This window comes from Vidua chalybeata, chromosome 3 (genome assembly GCF_026979565.1).
Source record: "Vidua chalybeata isolate OUT-0048 chromosome 3, bVidCha1 merged haplotype, whole genome shotgun sequence".
In the NCBI taxonomy this organism is placed as follows: domain Eukaryota; kingdom Metazoa; phylum Chordata; class Aves; order Passeriformes; family Viduidae; genus Vidua; species Vidua chalybeata.
In genome coordinates, this window is record NC_071532.1 from 51,548,496 (window position 1) to 51,568,535 (window position 20,040).

A 20,040-nucleotide genomic window follows, 5' to 3' on the forward strand; every position below is an offset into this window, starting at 1 on the left:
TGAAGCCAGTCTAAACTGAACTTAATAAGTTTTCTCATTTGAATGCTGCATACCACTTTAACTACTTTACATTCTCCTATAGGTCTCACTGACTGGTTGACATTAAGAACTTCAATCTGTTACTTTCCCTGTTGAGTGGTTACAACTAGGGATTTTTTATTTTTCCAGATAGTTAGCTAGAACACTTACAGTTTACATCAATATAAGTTCTCATTTCTTTAAAAATTTGGGTAGGGATATAACTAGTCTTGAAGAAAGAGGAATTGTGAAAGAAATTTTGAACTTCAGGTGGTTCAGAGAGTTACAAACAGAACTAAATAAGCGCAAGTGTATTATTAACGACAAAGAGAACAATGAACTGATACACTGCATTAACACTTCAGCTTTTGAAATTATAAGACTAGCAACTAATTCCAAAGTCCAACCTAAATTTTTAGTGTATTCTCTAGTATTCACCTTAGAGAAGTCACTGCAGAAGTACAGGATACAGTGTTGTGACAGAGACAGATCTGTGCTGGAGCAGTTCCACCCAACTGTAAAGAAAAACATACTTAAAATTACATTTGGCTCATGAACCGACCATAAAAAAACTAATTCCACAAGGTGCCTTTGTCTGCTATTACTCATCAATGGGAATGATTATTTGTCAGATTCTATGACACTATATAAGGGGGCTCAGCTCTGACACCCCCCTTCAAATTTTTATATGAACAGCCTTGTATAAGTAGCAGCAATAAGCTTCAGTCATTGTGTCTATTTGACTACCTGTGCTAACATGTGAGCTGATTAAAGAAAAAATAAATTAAAAATAGACGTGTAATGGACTCCAAAATGCCTAACAATCTTAATCAGCAAAGCTAGCACACATACCACAGAGCTGAAGTCATGCAAAATCTATTAAAGCAAAACATAATCCTGGATCAATATTCAGTTAAAAATACATATTTTCATATCAGAAAATTTATTTAAAGCAATGTTTTAGCAGATACACTGCTTTATGTTAAACATATATCAGCATCTCCTTTAAAGTACAATATTATGCCAGTCAGTTTTGTTTTCACAATAAAACATACTCTTCACTTCTAAGAGTCAGACGATGCAAAACAACCTCTTTTGGCCAGAATTTAACAGAGCCTCTCTTCTGAGGACTGTCTAAGAATAAGAGCCAAAAGTGACTTACAAGCTGCAAAGGAAAAGTTCAAATTTGTTTCAGAGTCAAAAACCACACTCATTAGATCATAATGACATTTCTTGTTTCAAGTTGTGCCCATTCAGTTGTGTCATGGTAGTTACTGTGTTCCTGGTATTGCTTTTCAGGGAAGTCATTTGAATGGCAGAAGAGTTGCACAAGTAGCTGGCAGATCTCTCTTTCTGAGCTTTCTTCCTGCAGCGGAGCTGGTTGTTGAAATGTCTTCTAAAACTCTCACTGAGGAAATAGAGTGCAAATGGGTTGACACAAGAGTTGCAGAAGCTTAGTACTCGGGCCACTAAGGTAACAACCATATGTCCCATCGATGGATCAATCTTATCGTAATGAAAAGATCTGTACATGTATAGCACGTGGTTAGGAAACCAGCAGATAGCAAAGAAGCCAACGAAAACTAAAACAATTTTTGCCAGACGCTTCCGAGTTTCCATCTAAAAAGATGAAGAGAATCCAAATGAACAACAATGAATAGAACTACCCCACATAACAGACTTGATTAAAATACGTAGCATTTTGCTGTATTAGCTTCAGCAATTGTCATGAGTAAGGCAAGCAAAAATGTTTCCTTCAGGGCCTGAATTACTTTTGCTATCTCACTTACTTTCCTTTTCTTCTTTCAGTGAACTTTTTTAGCTGTTTGCAGTCACAGAAGGTTGCTCTTTCTATATGATACACACAGCCAGAGTGATTCATGACCCAAGGAAGCACTGGCTTTTAACCCGTACACATGCACCAAAGGATGTTATGAAACGTAACCTTTTCTGATAAGATCTCAGTGCTTGCTCAAAACTTAAGTTTTAGTTAGAAAGCTATTTAGAAATAGTTCCTGGCATCAAAATCTAGAGCTATCATGAGATAGACATTACTAGGGTGTTAGCTATACAGTGGTACTTATATCCCTTTGTTTTTCACTGAGGGCCTCAGCTTGCACCTCTCTCCTTGGGAAACCACCAAAATTGTATTACATCATCCAAAGCATCTTCATTCCAGGGTAAGGTGAAAGGTTCCATTAATTGCAATAAGATCACAAAATGTACCTTAATTGCAGTGCTAAGGTATAACAGATTACATTGCAGATACTGAGAGTGGCTGAAAAGATGGCAGGATAGGAGCCTACACAGAGGTTCCAAACTGAAAGAGAGAGATAAACTGGCCAGGTAGAAGGCACCAAAGAGAGGCAGAAAGTTTCTCCATATTCCTCCTAAAAGATTTGTTATGTATATCAGGCATGAAAGTTTTGCAGAGGAAGGAAAGTTTTCTACTCTGCTCAGTTTTCTGGGGGAAAAAAACCAAATAAGTGAATTTATTCTAACATTTTTTCAAAACCTGTGAAATTAATCTTTAAATTATTTTCTTGGATCTATCTAAACAAAAAACTGGGGAAATCAAAAAATATGGGAAAACTTTAACATTCAAATTTGATAGCATTTGCACTCAGATTGCAAGAGCAGACTAAAAGGTGCAGAAGTATAGTGTGAATACTATACTTGGCTTAAAGAAACATGAGCTGATAGCAATAGTCTGAATTTATTTCCTCTTGCTAGGAGATATGTAAGTTGACCAGAATTTTCTATTCTTCAGAGCCTCATAGATTAACAAAAAGAAAAAAAAAAAAAAAAGGAAAAAAAAAATTAAGTAGAATGAAAAACTGTGTTCTTACTTTGAAAATACATGTGAGTTCAGAAATGTGGTATAAATTAAATATTGTTTCCATCCAGAGGGTTCAGCCAAAAGGCTCTCTATATTTCACAGGGGAATAAAATAATGCATGAAGTGCTAATATGTATGCACTTTTGACAAGAAACAGACTAGGGCAGAAATGAAATGCTGCTCAAAAAGACGTAAAGGAATGCAGTCCTTCTAAAAGTATATGTGCATGCAAAGAGATTTTTGAGAATATGAAAGTAGTTTTCTAAATTACTGGCAGAGAAAACAATTCAAAACTGTTTAAATGGCATAACTATTTTTCTCTATCAGTACTAATGCTTTTTTAAAGCAGCTGAGGCACTTTCACTGCAAAAGCTGTTGTTTGTACATATGTGTGTTCCTATTAATATTACTATCATATTGCTTCCTGTGCCTTACGGGGAAGATTGGCTTTGTCCAGCATTTTAAAATGCTTTGTCTCAAAGATATACAGAATCTATACCAAGAGTTTTATAGCATTTCTAACAGAAAATATATTAGAAAAGTACAAGTTCAAATTGTATCCAAGAAAGTAAAAAAAAAAAAAATCAGTTAATGCTCTATATTCACGTTTCCAGCACTCCATCTGAAAAGAATCTCAGATCCCCTAAGTAAAGTTTTCCCTGCCTATGTCAGTTTTCTCATTTCCAAGCACAAAAAGGGACAATTCTCAAAACATTCCTATAAGGTTTCTTTCCTAAAATGACTTTCTATAGAGACAGGTGAAGCCACCATCATTAACTACAAAAACAGCAGTTCTCAGTAAGAATACAAGTAATGGTTACAGTAATAGCATACAGTAATACATACAAACATATATACCAATCTCATTTGCTGTTAAGAATGTGCATTCATGGCAGTGAATTTATAATTTTCCTTGTTCATATTCATTTATAGACTGGGCTTAATATTGAGTAAGTGTGAAAACAAGGAAAATCTTGAGATAATCCTTGGTTTATTTCACGTGGAAACTGAACTAATACTCTGCAAAATCCAACTATTTGGATGTTATAATTCCTTGACTTTCATTTATAAGTGTATACAGCACACAAATATTTTACCAGTATGTAAAAAGTAAATTGCTTACCTGCCTTTTGGAATGCTCACTGTGTTCCCCAGGGATGTTGTGAGCACTTTTTATTAAACTCTTTGCAATATGATAGTAGTAGATACTGATAATTACAAGAGGGACAAGGAAATACACTAGGAAAAGCAGCACAGAATGGATCTTCGGATGCATGTCATCTGTCATGGGGTATGGTATGCACGCTGTGAAGGTGGCATTATCTGTGTCATTGATATGAGCCAGTTCAGAGAACACTGCTTCAGGAACTGCCAGGAGCATGGAGATTACCCAGATGGCAGTGGCTTTGAGACAGGTCCATAGCACTGCACTGGAGGTCTGGATGTCCATGGGATTTACAATTGCTTTATACCTGAAATTGACCAAAATGCAGATACAAATTAAAAGGTATTCAAATTCAACATGCAATCCACAAGCATACTTCATATCTTTGATTAAAATAATGTCATATTTTTTCTTATTTGAAATGTCAAGGGGTTGGTAATCTTTCTTTAACTTGTATTCTCTAAATCTCCACCTTTTTTTGTATACACTCATCAGAGGAGGCAGAAGGAGAGCTGGGTACAACCTGTGGCTGTAGGTGCACATTCTGTGCCAGTGTGGTGAAAATGAAGAATCAGCTATGGCTCTACCCTTTGCTTCTCCAAATACCCTCAGCAAATCTCCACATGTGCATCCTACCTCCATACTCCACATATACCAGCACATGCACACTTAGTGTTTCCTTGCTTCTTTCCTCAGCTCCTGAAGCCCAGGGCTCTCTCTTGCTGCTACCACAACTTTCCCACTCTAGGACACTCCCAGCCCCCCTCAGAGGAATCTATGCATCTTTGTGAAGTCAGGCATATATGACTCCCAAGGACCTGAGCAGAAAGTATTAAACTCTTACATAAATTAAGCATTTCCACATCAGTAGCTGGAAGCTGCTGCTCTACACACTGCATTTTGAAAAACTGTTTCATAATGTATGAGTGCATATAAACCTTCGCGGAACTGATAATTTCATAGCCCCTGCAATGGAAACAGGAAGAATTGCAGAGAATGGAAATATCACTCTAGAGTAAAATAAAATAAATTAATAGAAATAGAATTTAGTCAGGAATTCTTTTATTAAAAAAAAAAAAAATCATTGCAGGAGGTGATAAAAGTCAAACTTTCCACAAGAAAATGTAATTGTTATAAGGACAAATAGAATTTGAGAAAAATATTTCAAGGATACCTTAAAGTTCCACTTAGACTTTTAATTTATTTTATTTTTTTAAATGTAAGTAAATTATGCTTTAATATTTTTATTAAAAACTAAATTTTAAACAAAACATTTCATTTTGTCTAAGCTGTGGCAATATGGGAGCTCATGAGATTTTTCTTAAGTGCATTAATTTTTTTGTTTCTACTTACAATTTGATTTGGGATGGCTGTGATTTCTGAAAGAGCAGACATTTTGAGAAATGGAAAGAATTATTCTTCTTTAATATTCAAGGAAAAGTTTAACAGGATGAGGAGAGTCAGGAAAGATTCATACTCCAGGTACATAACTTTGTTCATCCTCAGGTGTTTGTAGTCTCTGGAGAAGTATGAATCACTTTCAAAGAGTGATTCAGATTTTAGGTATATTAAATCACCCTCTAGGGTGCTTGGTTTTTTTCTCTGTTAGATACATAATGATCTTAGATTAAGGAGAACAGTAAGTTAGAAGCCTCTACTTTGTGGTAAAATTCCGTATCCATGTATGTAGATAGATAGACATGATGCATAAATACGTACGGGTATGAGCAAGTGTCTAAATACTTACCAAGGATTCGTTTATACGCAAATATAATGTGGTTGCTGAAGGGAATGCTAATAAATGGAGCTGTGATCCATATACCCCTTAGGGCTAATTTGCAGGTCCTGACAGGTAGTTCATAGCCCCTCCACACCTTAAGCAGAAGTTTGCAACTAGCTATGGCATTAAAACATCTGGAGCAGAGCACTGAAACAGTACCCAAGGAAGCCTTTCCTTCAGAGAATATGTGAGTCAAAATGTGCTTTTGAGTTGTCTTTCTCAGGTGTATGATAAATTGTTTGATCATTAAATAACTAAAAAAAAAAGGCTATTAATGTTCGTATCCTCTCTAAATTCAGAGAGAGAATTTTTACTGCATTTTCACCCCTATCATGGAGTAGAAAACAAAACTCAGCAAACTGTCTCTGTTAATTTATATTTGCCATTTCTGCTAACACACAGTGAGAAACTCCCTGGACACCAAGGTGTAAAGAAAACTTTTATACTGCCACAGGAAGGACAGAAGTTTCTGCACAAAGCATGGATACTCCCCAGCACAAACTGTGACCTTATTATTCAATTATTGCTTCCTATTGCTGTCTGCCTTTATTTCATTACATAAAGACAGACCCTCTATTTTTGAGGTGACGTCAAGTCCTTACATCTGCTCATTTTTTAAAAAGTTTGCATTCTTAGGGAAGAGCTGGTTTGGGGATTTTGGGATATGGGGAGGAAATTGGATAAAAATAATGTTTTGTAGTACAGCTTTTTTCCCTCTCCTTTTCCATTCCATCACTTCAAAATATTTTGACCACAGTCCTATGACCCAAGTAAATGACCATGTCACAAATAATTGTTTTAGCAGCAAGTTGGCCTAGTTAATCTCTAAATGGAAGACTTTTTCAGAAGTCTTTACATTAGTAGAAGATGTGATATATATTTGTACTTTGGCATATATTGCTGTTTCAGCAGATAGTATGCTTTTCCCTGAGCCATAACTTACTCCAAGTGGAAAGGCATTGAAGCAGAGTGCCTTTTTTCACAAAACAGCTGAGTTTAGCACAAAAAAAAAAAAAAAAAAAAAAAAAGCTTCTTTCATTCAGCTTGTGACTTTACTGACTACAAGGTGGCACTCTTCCTAGGACTCAGCCTTTCACAGTACTTAGTGTCAAGAAAAATGCACTGTGTTTTACAAAAAACCTGTCATCTTGTTTATATCTTTAAAAAGCTATAGAGTGCAAAGAAACAGGTTACAGATAAAATAAAATATAAACTGAGTGCAATGAGAAGCTCCAAAGTGAAAAACCAACCTTTTCCTTTGTATAAAATCAGTGTAAGGCTAAAACATGCCACCAACCATTCAAATTACAAACACCATATTTTCCATCAATAAAACCAATGTCAGTAGACTAATTGTGCGAATTAGTCAAATTAGTAAATAAATTCATCTTTTCTTTTACTTCACTGATGAAAAAAGAGCAAATTCTAAGTTGCCATGAAGTTCAGGAAATAATTATAAATATGCATTTGGTTTTAATTAAAAGCTGTCATGTAAATTCTGTCTTCCTATATCCTCTATCATTATCACTGCTGACAAAGGGACCCCAACTCGGGAAGCCCTTCCTGTCTTTGGAGCTGTGGTTTCTGCCAACAGACACAAGCACAAACTTGCCCACTCTCCTTCAGCAGATTTTTTTTTTGTATAGTCTTTTTTTTCCATTTTAAAGCAATCTCCTCCCTCCTACACAATCCCAAAATAAATTAATGAAAAGAATATCCTCTTTCTCCAGAGATATAACATTTTGCTACCTTCTAAACCAAATCTATTTTATCTACTTCTCCTAATCTTTGTTTTCAAAAACATTCTAAAGTTATTTCTCAGCTCCAAATTAGAATGGAAAGCTCTACTCCTGATTCTGCTGCATCCACAATGCCGTTTCCCTCTCACACAGCAGATTTCAAAAGAAGGTGCTCCTTTACTAGACCTGTGCTGTCCTTCCTGTGCTTTCCTACCTCTTTTTCTAGAGTACTTTGTTGTGATGACCTTAAAAAAAACTAAAAAGAAAACCCCAAAACAACTAGTCCATACTTAGGCAGCCACTGGAAAACAGCCTACCATTCTAACTAGATTAGCCTCAATATCTCCTTGCTCTTTTGATTCTGCATGGTGTCTTGTCCTTTTTTAAAAGTCCTTCAGGTCAAGGACTTTCTTCTTGTTGCTGTTTATATAGTACCTACCACAAATAGGACCCTAATTTATCATCTAATTTCCTACATGGCATCACAATGAAAATAAATATAATGAAGTTTCAGAAGCCAGGCAGAGACACAATTCAGGCAGGGAAGTTTCACATTACTTTTTTTTAATTTTCATTTTAATCCTGGAACTGGAGGGGTTGGTATTATTTGCCTCATTATAAAAAAGCTTTCTAAAGTGATGTTGCTGTGCAACTGCATTTCCTGCAAACTAGAGTAATTTATCAAAACCATTCATATGGCAGTCTTTTATTGTGTCCCTGCATGGTGCTTTCAAACACAAAAATCTTAACAACATAAAAGCTTATAAGTATATCCAAAAAGGAAACCTGGTTGTATAATCAGTATTTGTTAAAAATACCCATATCACGTCCAGTTGAAGTCCACTCGACTACAGTAAAATGAAATTTTGGATGGGACCAAAGCCCTTTTCCTTGTATGGGCAGTTCAAATCGCTCAACTCCAGCCGAATCATTAAGAGGACAACAATTTATCTAGCTGAAAACATTGTGGGATCATTTTATCATTTGATTTAAGATGTGCATTGTTCTATTTTATTCTCATATATTCTTGAAATGTAAATTACATTTCTCTCTTTTTTCAGGTAATATCAATATTTTTATTCTGTGCTTATCTCTGGAGAGCAGAGAATTGCATTCACTCAGGAATGAGCATCTCTGAGGTCTGATAGTGAATATAATGAACAGTATTTGAAATGCAGACTAGAAGACCATATGTTAACACACTTAAAGTCAATGTCAATGACATGTGCTCTGTTTTCTCAGGGGGAAAATCTTAAGATTTTCCTAAGTGGAAAAAGTTTTCTACTCTGTAAAAATATGCTCTATTGAGCCAAAAACTATCAATAACAGTTCAACACTTGTTGATGATTTCTCCACCTTGAAAAGAATCAAACCAGAAGTTTCTCAGGATGGTGGAAGATTTTTTTCCTGCATGAAGTGTATTGCCTCTCCTGTCCACCCAGCATTTCAGAGGAGAAATTTTCTCTTTCCTTTTCATTTTTTCTTCTCTTTCTACTTCTGCTACTTGCTATTTGCCTCACATTAGCTAACTATGCTTCTTACAAGCTCATGCAAATCTTGCAATGCCAGCTCATTGCCTGCAATCTGGACTTTACTTCTACTAGTCCAAAGCCATTCATTTATATCTGCACTAGTTAAAAGCACAAGTTAAAAGTACCATAATTAATTTGTTCAATTCTGCTCCTGAAATCAATATTAGTAAGTTGTTTCACCAGCTGTTATTCAGAAAAGTCCATATATTTGAGTATTTCCAGTAAATTTATATTTAAGTTTGATAATTTCAAGTTACTGATGAACATGTTTTAACATATCTTAAGACAGACTAATAGGTCTTCATTAGAGTTGCAGTTTCTCAAAGTTTCTACTGTGAAAAGGAGGAGAACCAAATCTAATAAAGATGCTACATCTGTATGAGCAAACTAAACAGTGCCATGGTCTATATTTTGGCCTGGAGGCCAAGTGGCATTGGCCAAACATCCATGACTATTTAATTAATCTCATTAATTGCCCAGTACAAGACCACCACATCCAAACAAATTAGGCAGTTTACACTTCTGTTGGTAATGGCCACTGGGCTTGTGTTTAACCCTGAATCATGCCTAGAAATTGTTTAGAGAATACTGATTGACCCAGGTCAAAACCATGGACCTCTACAAAACCATCTTGACAAGCGTCGGACTGCCAGTCCTCAGTCCCATACGCTGGTACTGTTGAATATGGGTTTGTGCATATATAGATAGACATACACAGACATATGTACATGCATAAAAAAGACACCACACTCTTTCAGGCGTGTGAAAACGTTATCCAGAAGCCTTACACAATGGCTGGCCCATCCCAACCCACTATACCCATTCTTTCTTGACTTTTAAAATAAGCAAGCAGTTGTATTTCCCAGCTGTGTGTGCCAGGACCTCCCCAGATTGCATGTACTCCGTTTGCACATAAGCTTCATTTACAATCCTGAAACTAAGCACAGACAAGCTGAGGAGTCTGATCTCAAAGTTATGTTTAAATAATGGTTGGGGCACACCAAAGTCATCACCCTTCACAAAACTGCCATGGCAAAGGCAGCTCTGGCATGTGCCTCTTCAGGCCCAAAATGGGGCCAGCCATGCTGCCAGGGTGTCTGGGAGCCATTGCCCAGGCTGCTAGACAGTGGCTCAAAATTAACATTTCACCTGTGAGGAGAGAACTTTATTCTTAGCCTGCTGCATCACACAAGCAACTGTATATACTATTTCCCAGGAGGAAGCATAAGGAAGATTAGCATGTGTATTCTCTTGGCTTCTATCACCTTTCTGGACTATTAATCACATTCCAACATTAATTTGGAATTCTGGTTTTTGGATTCCACTCAGAAGGAGTGGATAGGATGGGGGGATAGTCAGTACCTAGGCTAGATATTAGGCCTTGCAATGTGCAGCCTGGACAAGCTTAGGTACTTTTTGGCTTTGTCCGCTAGTTCTCTGTTCTCCTTTTAAAAAAACATAGAAAACCACAACTAACCTTGTTTAATTCTTTCAGGGTTTATAGTCTCAATCCTGAAGGGTCTAAGGACTTTGAGAAAAGAGAAATCCATTTCTCATTTCAAATGAGTTTGGTCCAAATCCCATCGATACCCCAATCTATAGACTTATGAAACAGAGTTGCATGCTGTCTGCATATTTGCTAAGTGCTTACTGCATGTCTCTCAGCAAAAATATCTATACATACTTGAATGAAAAAGATGTCATAAAATAATCACTGCTGGATCAGGAGGTCAATAAAAATATCAATTACAGAAACTAGAGTGTCTGAAAGAAGAACTCCCAAGTGTAAAATGTGCTTAGTGCCAGTTTATAAAATTTTTGTTGTTACAAAACAATTCCTCCCATTTCATTGATGAATTCAGTTATAACCCAGGCCACAGCAGATATCATACTGTTGTGGAGAACATTATGTAGTCAGATGATTTTTAGAAATGTTACAAACCAGGAAGAATTAAATAACCAAACCCCTATTAATATAGCTAGAACAGACTTAGATTTTCCCATTTGAGAATCTAGACCCTAAATCTCTAATTTCTAGATTCAAAAATAATCAGATTCATTTATTTGCTCCAGTATTATCATCTAAAAGCTCTACTCTCTCACTTTTACACACATTTCCAGTTCAATTTTATTTGCAACTTCTGATCTTTGTCTGCCCTGAAATCAGTATTGATGGAAAATAAAGAAGTACACACCATGGTCAAAAAAAAGGAATATAAAAACATTATAGAGGGAAAAGTTAATGTAGTAATCCTTAAAATACATTAAATCAAACAAATTTGGAGCCAAAACACAAGCATGAAACTATTCTTTAAAAAATACTATGAAAAGCAGTTGGAAAAAATGAAACAGTATGTGGAATAATCATGTAAAGGAAAAAAAACAAAATTTTATGAGATATAATGACATATCGGAATAACCCATTTCTCTCCTGTTTGCACACACACCACAATTTTATTTTGATACAGGCTCATACAAAGCTGGAAATACACAAATCTACATGTAGCAGATGCAGTTATGAAAAGCTTATGTGGACTGTTTGTCTTGTGGTTATTTTCTCTGATACCTGAAAATTGTGTCACCTTAATTCCAAAATATGCTTCTCTTCAATGGACACCAAAGTAGCATTCCTTATTTCTCCAAATTTAATAAACTTGTAAGAACTTACTTGCTATTTGTAATTACACTATCAAAATACACTGAATCTCAGCATGGCTTAGAAATTGCTAGTGGAGCATGTTTAGACCTAGGGATTGTGATTGCATATACCTTGCTTCATTAATACATATAAAAACCCATAAAATAATTTTGCATCAGAAATATATAGTCTGGTTCTGCAGCAGAACTCATATCATAAATACACAAGTTCTTCTGTAATTAAACAATTTAAAATGAAGATTCAATTAAATTATCCCGTTCAGGAAGATATTGAAGAGTTACATCACACTGCACACATATACAGAGACGTATTATTTATTCTCTAACAAACTTACCATGTGAAATCTTTTCCCTAGACAAAGCATTGGTAGAACATACTTGATCTTTGACATAATTTCTGAGGATCTGCTAAATGCTAACTTGAGAATTCCAGCTTTCCAATTCGTATTAACCCATTGCAATGTGATAGATAAGGGAAGCATGTACCACATTATGTTGAGGTGCAAACAAATAAAATGAATTAATGGTGATATACATGCTCATTAAGAATTGGGCTGGATCTGCTGTTTAGCAGCTATTTTGTCTGTCACAAACACAGGCTTTTACTGAATAGCTCAAAGAAGCAGGAAACAGGAGGTTTGAAGCTGTTTCTCCGTGTTTAGGCTGTAGCCTACAAACGGCAATCTAAACACCAGCATTTGCAATAGTTAAATCAAAGTTGCTTCTGCCAGCACAACACAGGCACTGCATTGATCACTGACTGGGATAAACACCACAGTCATTACTCCCTTCACCATCCTCAATTTAAGCTGTTTCTGTATGGGTGGGAGAGTACACACAGGACATGCACAAACGCAGGAGTTGAACAGATGCATGTGTCTGTATGAAGTTTGAGTAACAGTTGCCTACTTGGCAGGAAAATGTTATTTGCTGAGAAATCCTTTTCAGCTGTGAAAAGACAGTCACAAGAGGAACTTCTCCAACAGCTGATTTGAATTGCCTGGCTTGGACAATATTACCCTAGAATAGTTAATGCCTTAATCTACTCCAGACATAAAAATCTTTCTGCACTGTTGGGCAGGGGGTGGATCTACCATCTGTTTTTCTGGAATATTTTACATCATACTCCTTTTATCTGCATAAGATGGATATAAATTAATTGGAAAATTATTGGGTGGGGAGAGGCCTCATAGTTTAATTTGACAAAGGTTTTCTAGGAAGCTTTATTTTGAGAGTCAAGTTTGCATATGGGAACTAAAAGGCAAGTTGAGAAAATGTGACAGATAAAGCTTGCCAAACCTCTCTTAAATTTCTTTTGCGTTGTCTGTTATTGCATAATTATAGCCATACTGCTGTAGCCTACAGTGAGAGAAACATCTGGACCATCATTTAGTTTGATGTGCTTCACCAATTCATTCATTCAATACCTTTACCTCAAATGTTAGGGTATCTAAAATATATACTTATAGAATCTCATAGTTCTACTTGGTCCACGTATTTTTGTTTTCTCATCCACTGTATACAGCTAAGGCATTGTTTTTCACTTACACTCTTCCATTTTACCTTTGATTATTTTTTCTTTATTCTTTGGTTAATTATAAGTAAATTTCATGGTGTTATTTAATACTATTTTCCTCACAAGAACTCCTTAGTTCCTGAATATCAGCTATTAGAGCTCAAAAGGAAATCATGTCCACTGTCCTGCTTCACCTGCTCCACTACATGTAATAAGAAAGGAAGATTTTATATTTTTTCATTTATATTTTTCAGTACAGTCATTGTATTTCAGCCTGAATCAGCATCTGCCATAATAAAAGAAGAAATAAATAAAATAAATAAAATAAATAATAAAATAAATTCTGAGAAAAAGAGAAAGTTTTCATTAAAGTAATATTACTAATTAAAAACCCAACGCTACTAGGGCAGCTTTTCACACTTCAGAACATTTCTGAAGTTCCCAAGAAAAAGGAGATAATAGATCAGTAAACTGAGCCAAAACAGATTTTGCTATTAGATGTCATCAGAAGTCAGCACAGAGTGCAAACATGGAAAAAACATTTTTGACTTTTTTACAATACAGATTGCAGTCTTCCAAATCAATAAAGGAAAAAAAATAGAAGGAGCAAATAGTTTAGCTATGAAAATCTATAGAATACATTTTAAGCACCTCAGGCACTATATTTAGCTATTTAAGTATGAATTTAAATTTTCAAACTGTTACCTGTTAATCAAGTATTTGTCTCAAAGGTGTCTTTATGTCACATTACTGAGAAAGAAAGCCAATGCGGTGCTACTCCAATTGTATTAGGGTGAGTTCAGCTTTCCTGTCTCCATTAGAGTGCAGCAGAACTGCATTAGAGCTAACACATTTAAATGTTTCATTAAAAATAAAATTCAGTGTAGGAAAAGAAACAGAATTAAATCTAATCCTATTTTTACAGATCACTTAAAAATGAGGCATAAATTACAGTTAAAGAGAAAAGGAAAGATTATGTGGGACAAGTCTAAAGCTGTTAGAAGGGGTTGCTATTTATTCCTCCAAAGGCTATTCACTTGTGTGGGTACCACACAATAATGAAGTAATGCCAGAAGTGCACATTGTACCACCCAGTCTTAATTCACTGCCCCCAGAGCTGTCCACACCAAGGTTAAAATGCCATCCAGACCTCTAACTCTGAAAAGCACTCTGGAAACACCTTTCCATACCTCCCCAATTAAGTTCTTGCCCTACATGCACAAAACAGCAAGATCCCTCACCCTGAGAATAAGATGAGCAGCTCTATTGGCCCAGTTTGCCTTTTGAGCTAAATGTATGGTCCATTGTGGACACAAATTGGAAAACCACTTCATGCAGCAATAAGCAAGTTAATTGGATGGTTCAAGTCAGGTTCATCCCTGGCTTTACCCTTTTTGCAGTGAGGAGATGCTGGCACATATTTTCTTCATGTGTGTCATGCTGCAGTCCCTCTGGCAAACGCTTCTCACTTCATTATTTTTATCCTCCTTATCAAAGACCACACCAAGTCCTGAGATGTTCTCATCAACATCCATTAACCCTTGCCAAAACTGCAGTCCATGGACTCTGGAGAAACAAGCTCATCAAGGCCTCATTTTTCAATTCTTGTCCTACCATATCTTTATAAAGTGCATCCCTGGCCATCATGCACCAGCTCTGGGCACTTCTAGGGTGTGCTGAGTGTTATTGGGAGTGTTCTGTCCTACACTCCCCTTAGTTCCCCTCATGTTTTTTTGGTACATTTTTGTCTTTCAGCCCTCTTCCTTTTCCTCATTTTTCATCCAGTTTATTTTCTCTTTCTGTTGCCCACCCTCTCTTTTTTCTTTGGTTTTATAAACAAGAGAAATATTAAGATTTGTAGAGGTGGTCTGGTTTCTCCACAATAGAGAAAACTCAGTGGCCATGAGGGACAGGGTTTCTGTCCCTACATATCCTGTGTGGCAGTGAGAAGGGACAGCTGGCTCAGCAGCACATCTCCTGTGCTGCCTACTCCATCCCATAGGATAGGGAGATTGCATCCTGCTCTGGCACCAAAACCCTGTACCACCAGTGCCACCATTGCATCATCTCTGCTGCCACCATCCCCAACTGCACCACTGACCTCCAACCCCTCTTTGCCCCAACACATGCAGGGCTGCAGCAGGGCACCACTCCCCACACCTGCGAGCCAGACCTCCAGGAGCTCAGGGAAGAACCAGCTGCTATTCCTGTGATGGGGATGGGCAACCTCAGGCAGATATGCTGCTAAATTCCATCTGCATGGAAGGGAAGTCTGGAAAGTATTGTTAAAAATTACATATGACATTTGTACACACACACACAAAAACCCTCAAACTAAAACTCAAATATCTCAATACAAGATAATGAAGCTTTCCAAATAAAAGGTGCATGTTTGTCACACTGAAACATGACTGATGCTGAGAAGGACTTCCGTGACAAAAAAAAAAAAATCTGTACGAAATCCAGCAACTTTAGAAAATATATATGTGCAATTTTATACTACTACTTTTACTAAAGTAGTAGTATAAAATTGCACATATATATTTTCTAAAGTTGCTTTTACTAAAGTAGTAGTACTTTTAATACTACTAAAAGTACTACTTTTTCTTCCTTCAGTTTGTTGGCAACAATCATTCAGAGTTTGTAGCTTCCATAGCCACTTCTGTTAAAGGTATCACACACAAGGAAATTGTTATGCAGTATTTCCACATGAACAATAAGTATTAATTTGTGGAAACCAAAACAACCTCTCTTACCCTAATTTACACAGGCATGCTCCAAAGAATCCTAGGTATTCCTAAATCTGCTCTTTAGTGTAATCAATGTCTGGCATTCTATACAGTCTCCTGGTTTCAAGAAGCAAAAAGCAGGAAGGGCTTTAATTGTCCTATATTAAAATGTACTTTGAACATTACCTGTGAAAGAAAGGGCCACTAAGAAGACATTGTGTACCAGACCAAATACTGGATTATAATGGAGCTCTCTTGATGTCATCACTGCTTACATCCTACCCTAGATTCACTTATCTGGAGAAAACATTGCCCGCAGCCAGACCTGACCTCTTCAGCACCTCTTGGGTGCAGGATGCAGCCAACACTTCTGATCTGCCAGTATAACCACCCACAACTGATCTAGCTACAACACACATTAGAATCTGGCTACAGATTAGTGTCACAGAAACCCCTCCACACCAGTGCCTCCCCTCTAGTTCAACACAAGTGTTGTACAAAGTGTTGTACAAAGAGCAGATTTGTCTCCAACCCAGACACCACTGAAAGTTCAGCCAGCTTCACTCAGCAGTCTCCGGGGCCCTAGGAGACTGGTCTCTGAAGTCAGTGGAAGATCTTCTGGCTGGAAAATAAAAGCTTTTTGTTCTCAGTGACCTAAAATAAAACTACAAGTTTAAAGAAACACTGTAAATTCCTAGTATAACCATTTATGACATTGGCATATACTGTGGAGTCCAGAATCCTGGAGAAATGTATTTATTATGAGCTTATTTGGTCTCAGCACACAAACTGTAACTGTTTTTTAGTATGTGCAATTATAGATGCATTAAGCATAAGCAGAGTCAGTATTATAAATTCTTGACTCTTTACTGATATAAAAAGAGGGATATAAAATTATCTGGAAAAATCAAACAGTGAATATTCCAAAGCTATACAAAAAGCAAATGAATGAATCCTTAAACATTAAATCACCAGCATTCCCTCACATTACATTTCTCTAGAGAAATTATCTCCACTAACTTCTTCCCTTTTCAAATAAGATGTATACCACAAGATACTAAGGAGTGGAAATAGAACAGAAAGAGAACTGCAGAGTTTCCTTGGATCTGTAAGGACTGATTTTGAAATACTATTTAACTGAGGTAATCAGAGAGTTACAGGTGTTCATTTTAAGATATGTTTTGCAAGCTCTTCTTTAAAACCATAGCCCATTTTCACAAGTTACAGTCTTTGTAGACAAATATGTTAGGTCCTGATTCAAATAAAACTGAAATTAATGTTCACTGAACACTACCCTCAAACAATGGACTGAATTAGCTAAAGAAAAAAAAAATAACAACAGAAAATAAAGGATTAAAAGTTTTAAACACTAACATTAACATCTTAAACATTACTCTAAGTGTGAAGATGTATTTCTAAACTCAACTCTTCACATCATGCACCAATATAATGAAGGGGCTCAGTTCAAAACCCAACAAAAGAAAATGGGCGAATTTCTATGGAGAAGGAATTAAACATTTTAATTTCTGTCAAAAAAAATTTGCTTATATAAAAAAAAACAAAGATAATTCCATATAATTTAAATTTGCAATTACACTGCAAGGTTTTGTCCCTCAGAGCCCGAAGCATACACTCAGCATACAGCCACTCAGTTGCTATAAATTCCTTAAGTACCCATTCACAGTAATTGGAAGGAAAAACTGGGGATCCAGCTCTTTGTTTCCTCCTAATTTGACAAGTATTGGAGATAAAACTGTTACTTTCTAGTTTATTTAGGGGTATTTCCTTTTTTTTTTCTTCATTTCTAAAAGTTCAGAAGACAATAAGAATAGTTTGAACAAAAGTTTAAGACTGACAATTAAAACAGAGCAATTTGGTGTCACTGAATTCCCAAAAGCTAAGTTAGCTCTGGCAGTCACCTCTGGTAACCTGCTCTCCTACTAAGGCACAGACATACATACACACACATGTGTACACCTTAGCAGAAATAAATAAACTGATTAAAAATACCTCTGTGCCTAGCTTGGTTTAAGACACTCACTGCCTGTGGACACAACATTGTGACTTGTCAAGGGTCTTATCTAGCATCTAAAACCTTACTATAATGAACAAAATTCCAATATATGGACTGTTACAGGACCATCCCAGAGGTGCAGAAGACAGGGCTAAATTCAATTCTTGCAGCTGACTCCCTGCAAGCTAGGGGCCAGGCACAGCCACTTCCAGATACCCTTTAACTGCAGTTAATACCACCTGCCATCATTCAGTGAAGGAAGAAGAAGCATGGGCACCTCACAGGTTGGAATTAAGGGATTGCAAACCACAGATCTAGAGAGGTGCTTTACCTTTCATCCAGTCTTAGCCCAAGTTGCAGAGAGCTGAAGTGGCAGCCCAACTTTCCTACCTGTCAGCACTGAGGGCGGTGAGGGTGAAGACAGAGACACCAACAGAAGTCAGCTGGATGACAGGGATGAGCTTGCAGCCCACTTCTCCAAAGAGCCACTCTTCAGAGAAATACCGGGAGGCATCCACAGGCACACAGGTCACTAGCAGGAGCAGATCACCAGCAGCGAGGCTGGAGATGAAGATGTTGGGCACACTTCTCAAGGCGCTGCTGGAAATGAAGATCTTCATGAGGGTGATGTTGCCCAGCAAGCCGACAGTGATGATGAGCAGGTAAAGAGAAGGGATCACACAGCGGATGATGAACATGGCCGTGCGTCTCCCCGGGGACAGCAGGGCTGTGTCGGGCACCAGGCGGACACTCCCATTCTCCCCGAGGGGCATCGCTGTGAGCTCGGCCGGGGGCTCTGGCTCCATCCTACAGCTTCGCGTGGACTGAAGGTCTCCAGTGCAAAGTGCAGTGGGAGCCACAGGAAAGCTTCACCTCTCTGCAAGTCAATTAACCTTCCCCCCTTCCCTACTGCCTTTCTTCCTATCCCTTCTTTGCCGAGTTTTCTCCCTTAAGAAATACAGAGGAATGTCCGCCGGTGCAGTGGCCGGGGAGGGTAATAAAAACTGCCGTGCGCTGTCCCTCGGCTCTTCGGACAAGCCTCTCCTGGTGGGCAGGAGACCCTGAGCCTGGGGGCAGAGAATGCCGTCGGGACAGCCGCCGTCGGGAGCGCACTCGGCGCGCCGCTGCCGCTGCGGCGAAGGCGCGGTCCGCCCGCCGCCCCGCGGAGCCGCCTGCGCTGTCCAGCGGCGCCGGTGCTGTTCGGGCCGCGGCACCGGGGGCAGGGGCGAGGCGCAGAGCGAGCCCGCTCCTCACTCCGCTGCACCGGCTTATACCTGGTAGCCGCTCCGCCCTGCCCCTCCTCCTGCGAGCGCCTGTGCCCTCGCCCCAGCCCCGCGCCGCCGAGGTGGATATTGCGGGGAAGGGAAAGGCGGATCCCGGAGCCGCCGTTGTCCCGCGGGAGCCCCCGAGCGCGATGGGCACGACTTGGTGAGTGGGAGGGGAGAGGGAAGCCTCTCCCCCCGCCGCTGCCCACCGCAAAGCAGCCCCTGCCAGGCTCTGCCCGGCAAACCGGAGAGCTGTCCGGCACGTCGGACAGAACGCAGGATCGCCTCCGGAAACTCGTCTTTCAGCATCTTAGGTGAAACCACAGAGCTTTGAAACGCAGGGTGGCAGGGAGCGAGGAACGTGAGAATGGAGAGACTTTATTCCTGACATCCAGCTGTGGGTTGTGCATAGATCTTACTCAAAGACATCAGCTGTGTTTAAAGTTTTAAGGTTTGATTTGTGGAGCTGCATTTCACAGTGGTCTCGACTATGGAAAGGGGGATAGGTGATGTGTTTTATCCATGACTTACTCTGCAAATGCTATAACAGAGCAGAGAATTTTGTTTGCCTCTTTGAAGAGTAGAATTTGTCTCTAATGTTTCTTGCTTTTCAGTGAGGTAATGTCTTTTACTTCCGAGTGTCTGCACATGTATAGGCTTTCCAAACAGTTCCATCTGTTTCCAGCAGAAGCCATGAATATAGGTAGTCATGTAAATACGCTGGAAGACAGGCAGACCCGTTGGACTGAAGTTTCCAAGATAAAATGTTAAGGTAGAATAACAGC

The 20,040-nt window shown here is 38.3% G+C and overlaps 1 protein-coding gene across 1 annotated transcript; it reads right to left on the reverse strand.

Annotated features, from left to right (window-relative positions):
• Positions 1-1,236: 1,236 nt before the first annotated feature.
• NMBR (neuromedin B receptor) lies at positions 1,237-18,796 on the reverse strand. The gene is made up of 3 exons (XM_053938859.1): positions 18,381-18,796; positions 3,981-4,329; positions 1,237-1,638 (listed from the first exon to the last, which is right to left on the reverse strand). The coding sequence occupies exons 1-3, from the start codon at positions 18,794-18,796 to the stop codon at positions 1,237-1,239; spliced, it is 1,167 nt and encodes a 388-aa protein (XP_053794834.1).
• Between the last annotated feature and the right edge of the window lie 1,244 nt (positions 18,797-20,040).

Bases quoted from the DNA above. Each gene is read 5' to 3' on its own strand.
- NMBR (XM_053938859.1), bottom strand. From the start codon at position 18,796: ATGGAGCCAGAGCCCCCGGCCGAGCTCACAGCGATGCCCCTCGGGGAG. The intron at 4,330-18,380 runs GTAGGAAAGTTG...GGTCAATTTCAG, and splicing joins ACCGCCCTCAGTGCTGACAG to GTATAAAGCAATTGTAAATC. The intron at 1,639-3,980 runs GTAAGCAATTTA...TCATCTTTTTAG, and splicing joins GTGAGCATTCCAAAAGGCAG to ATGGAAACTCGGAAGCGTCT.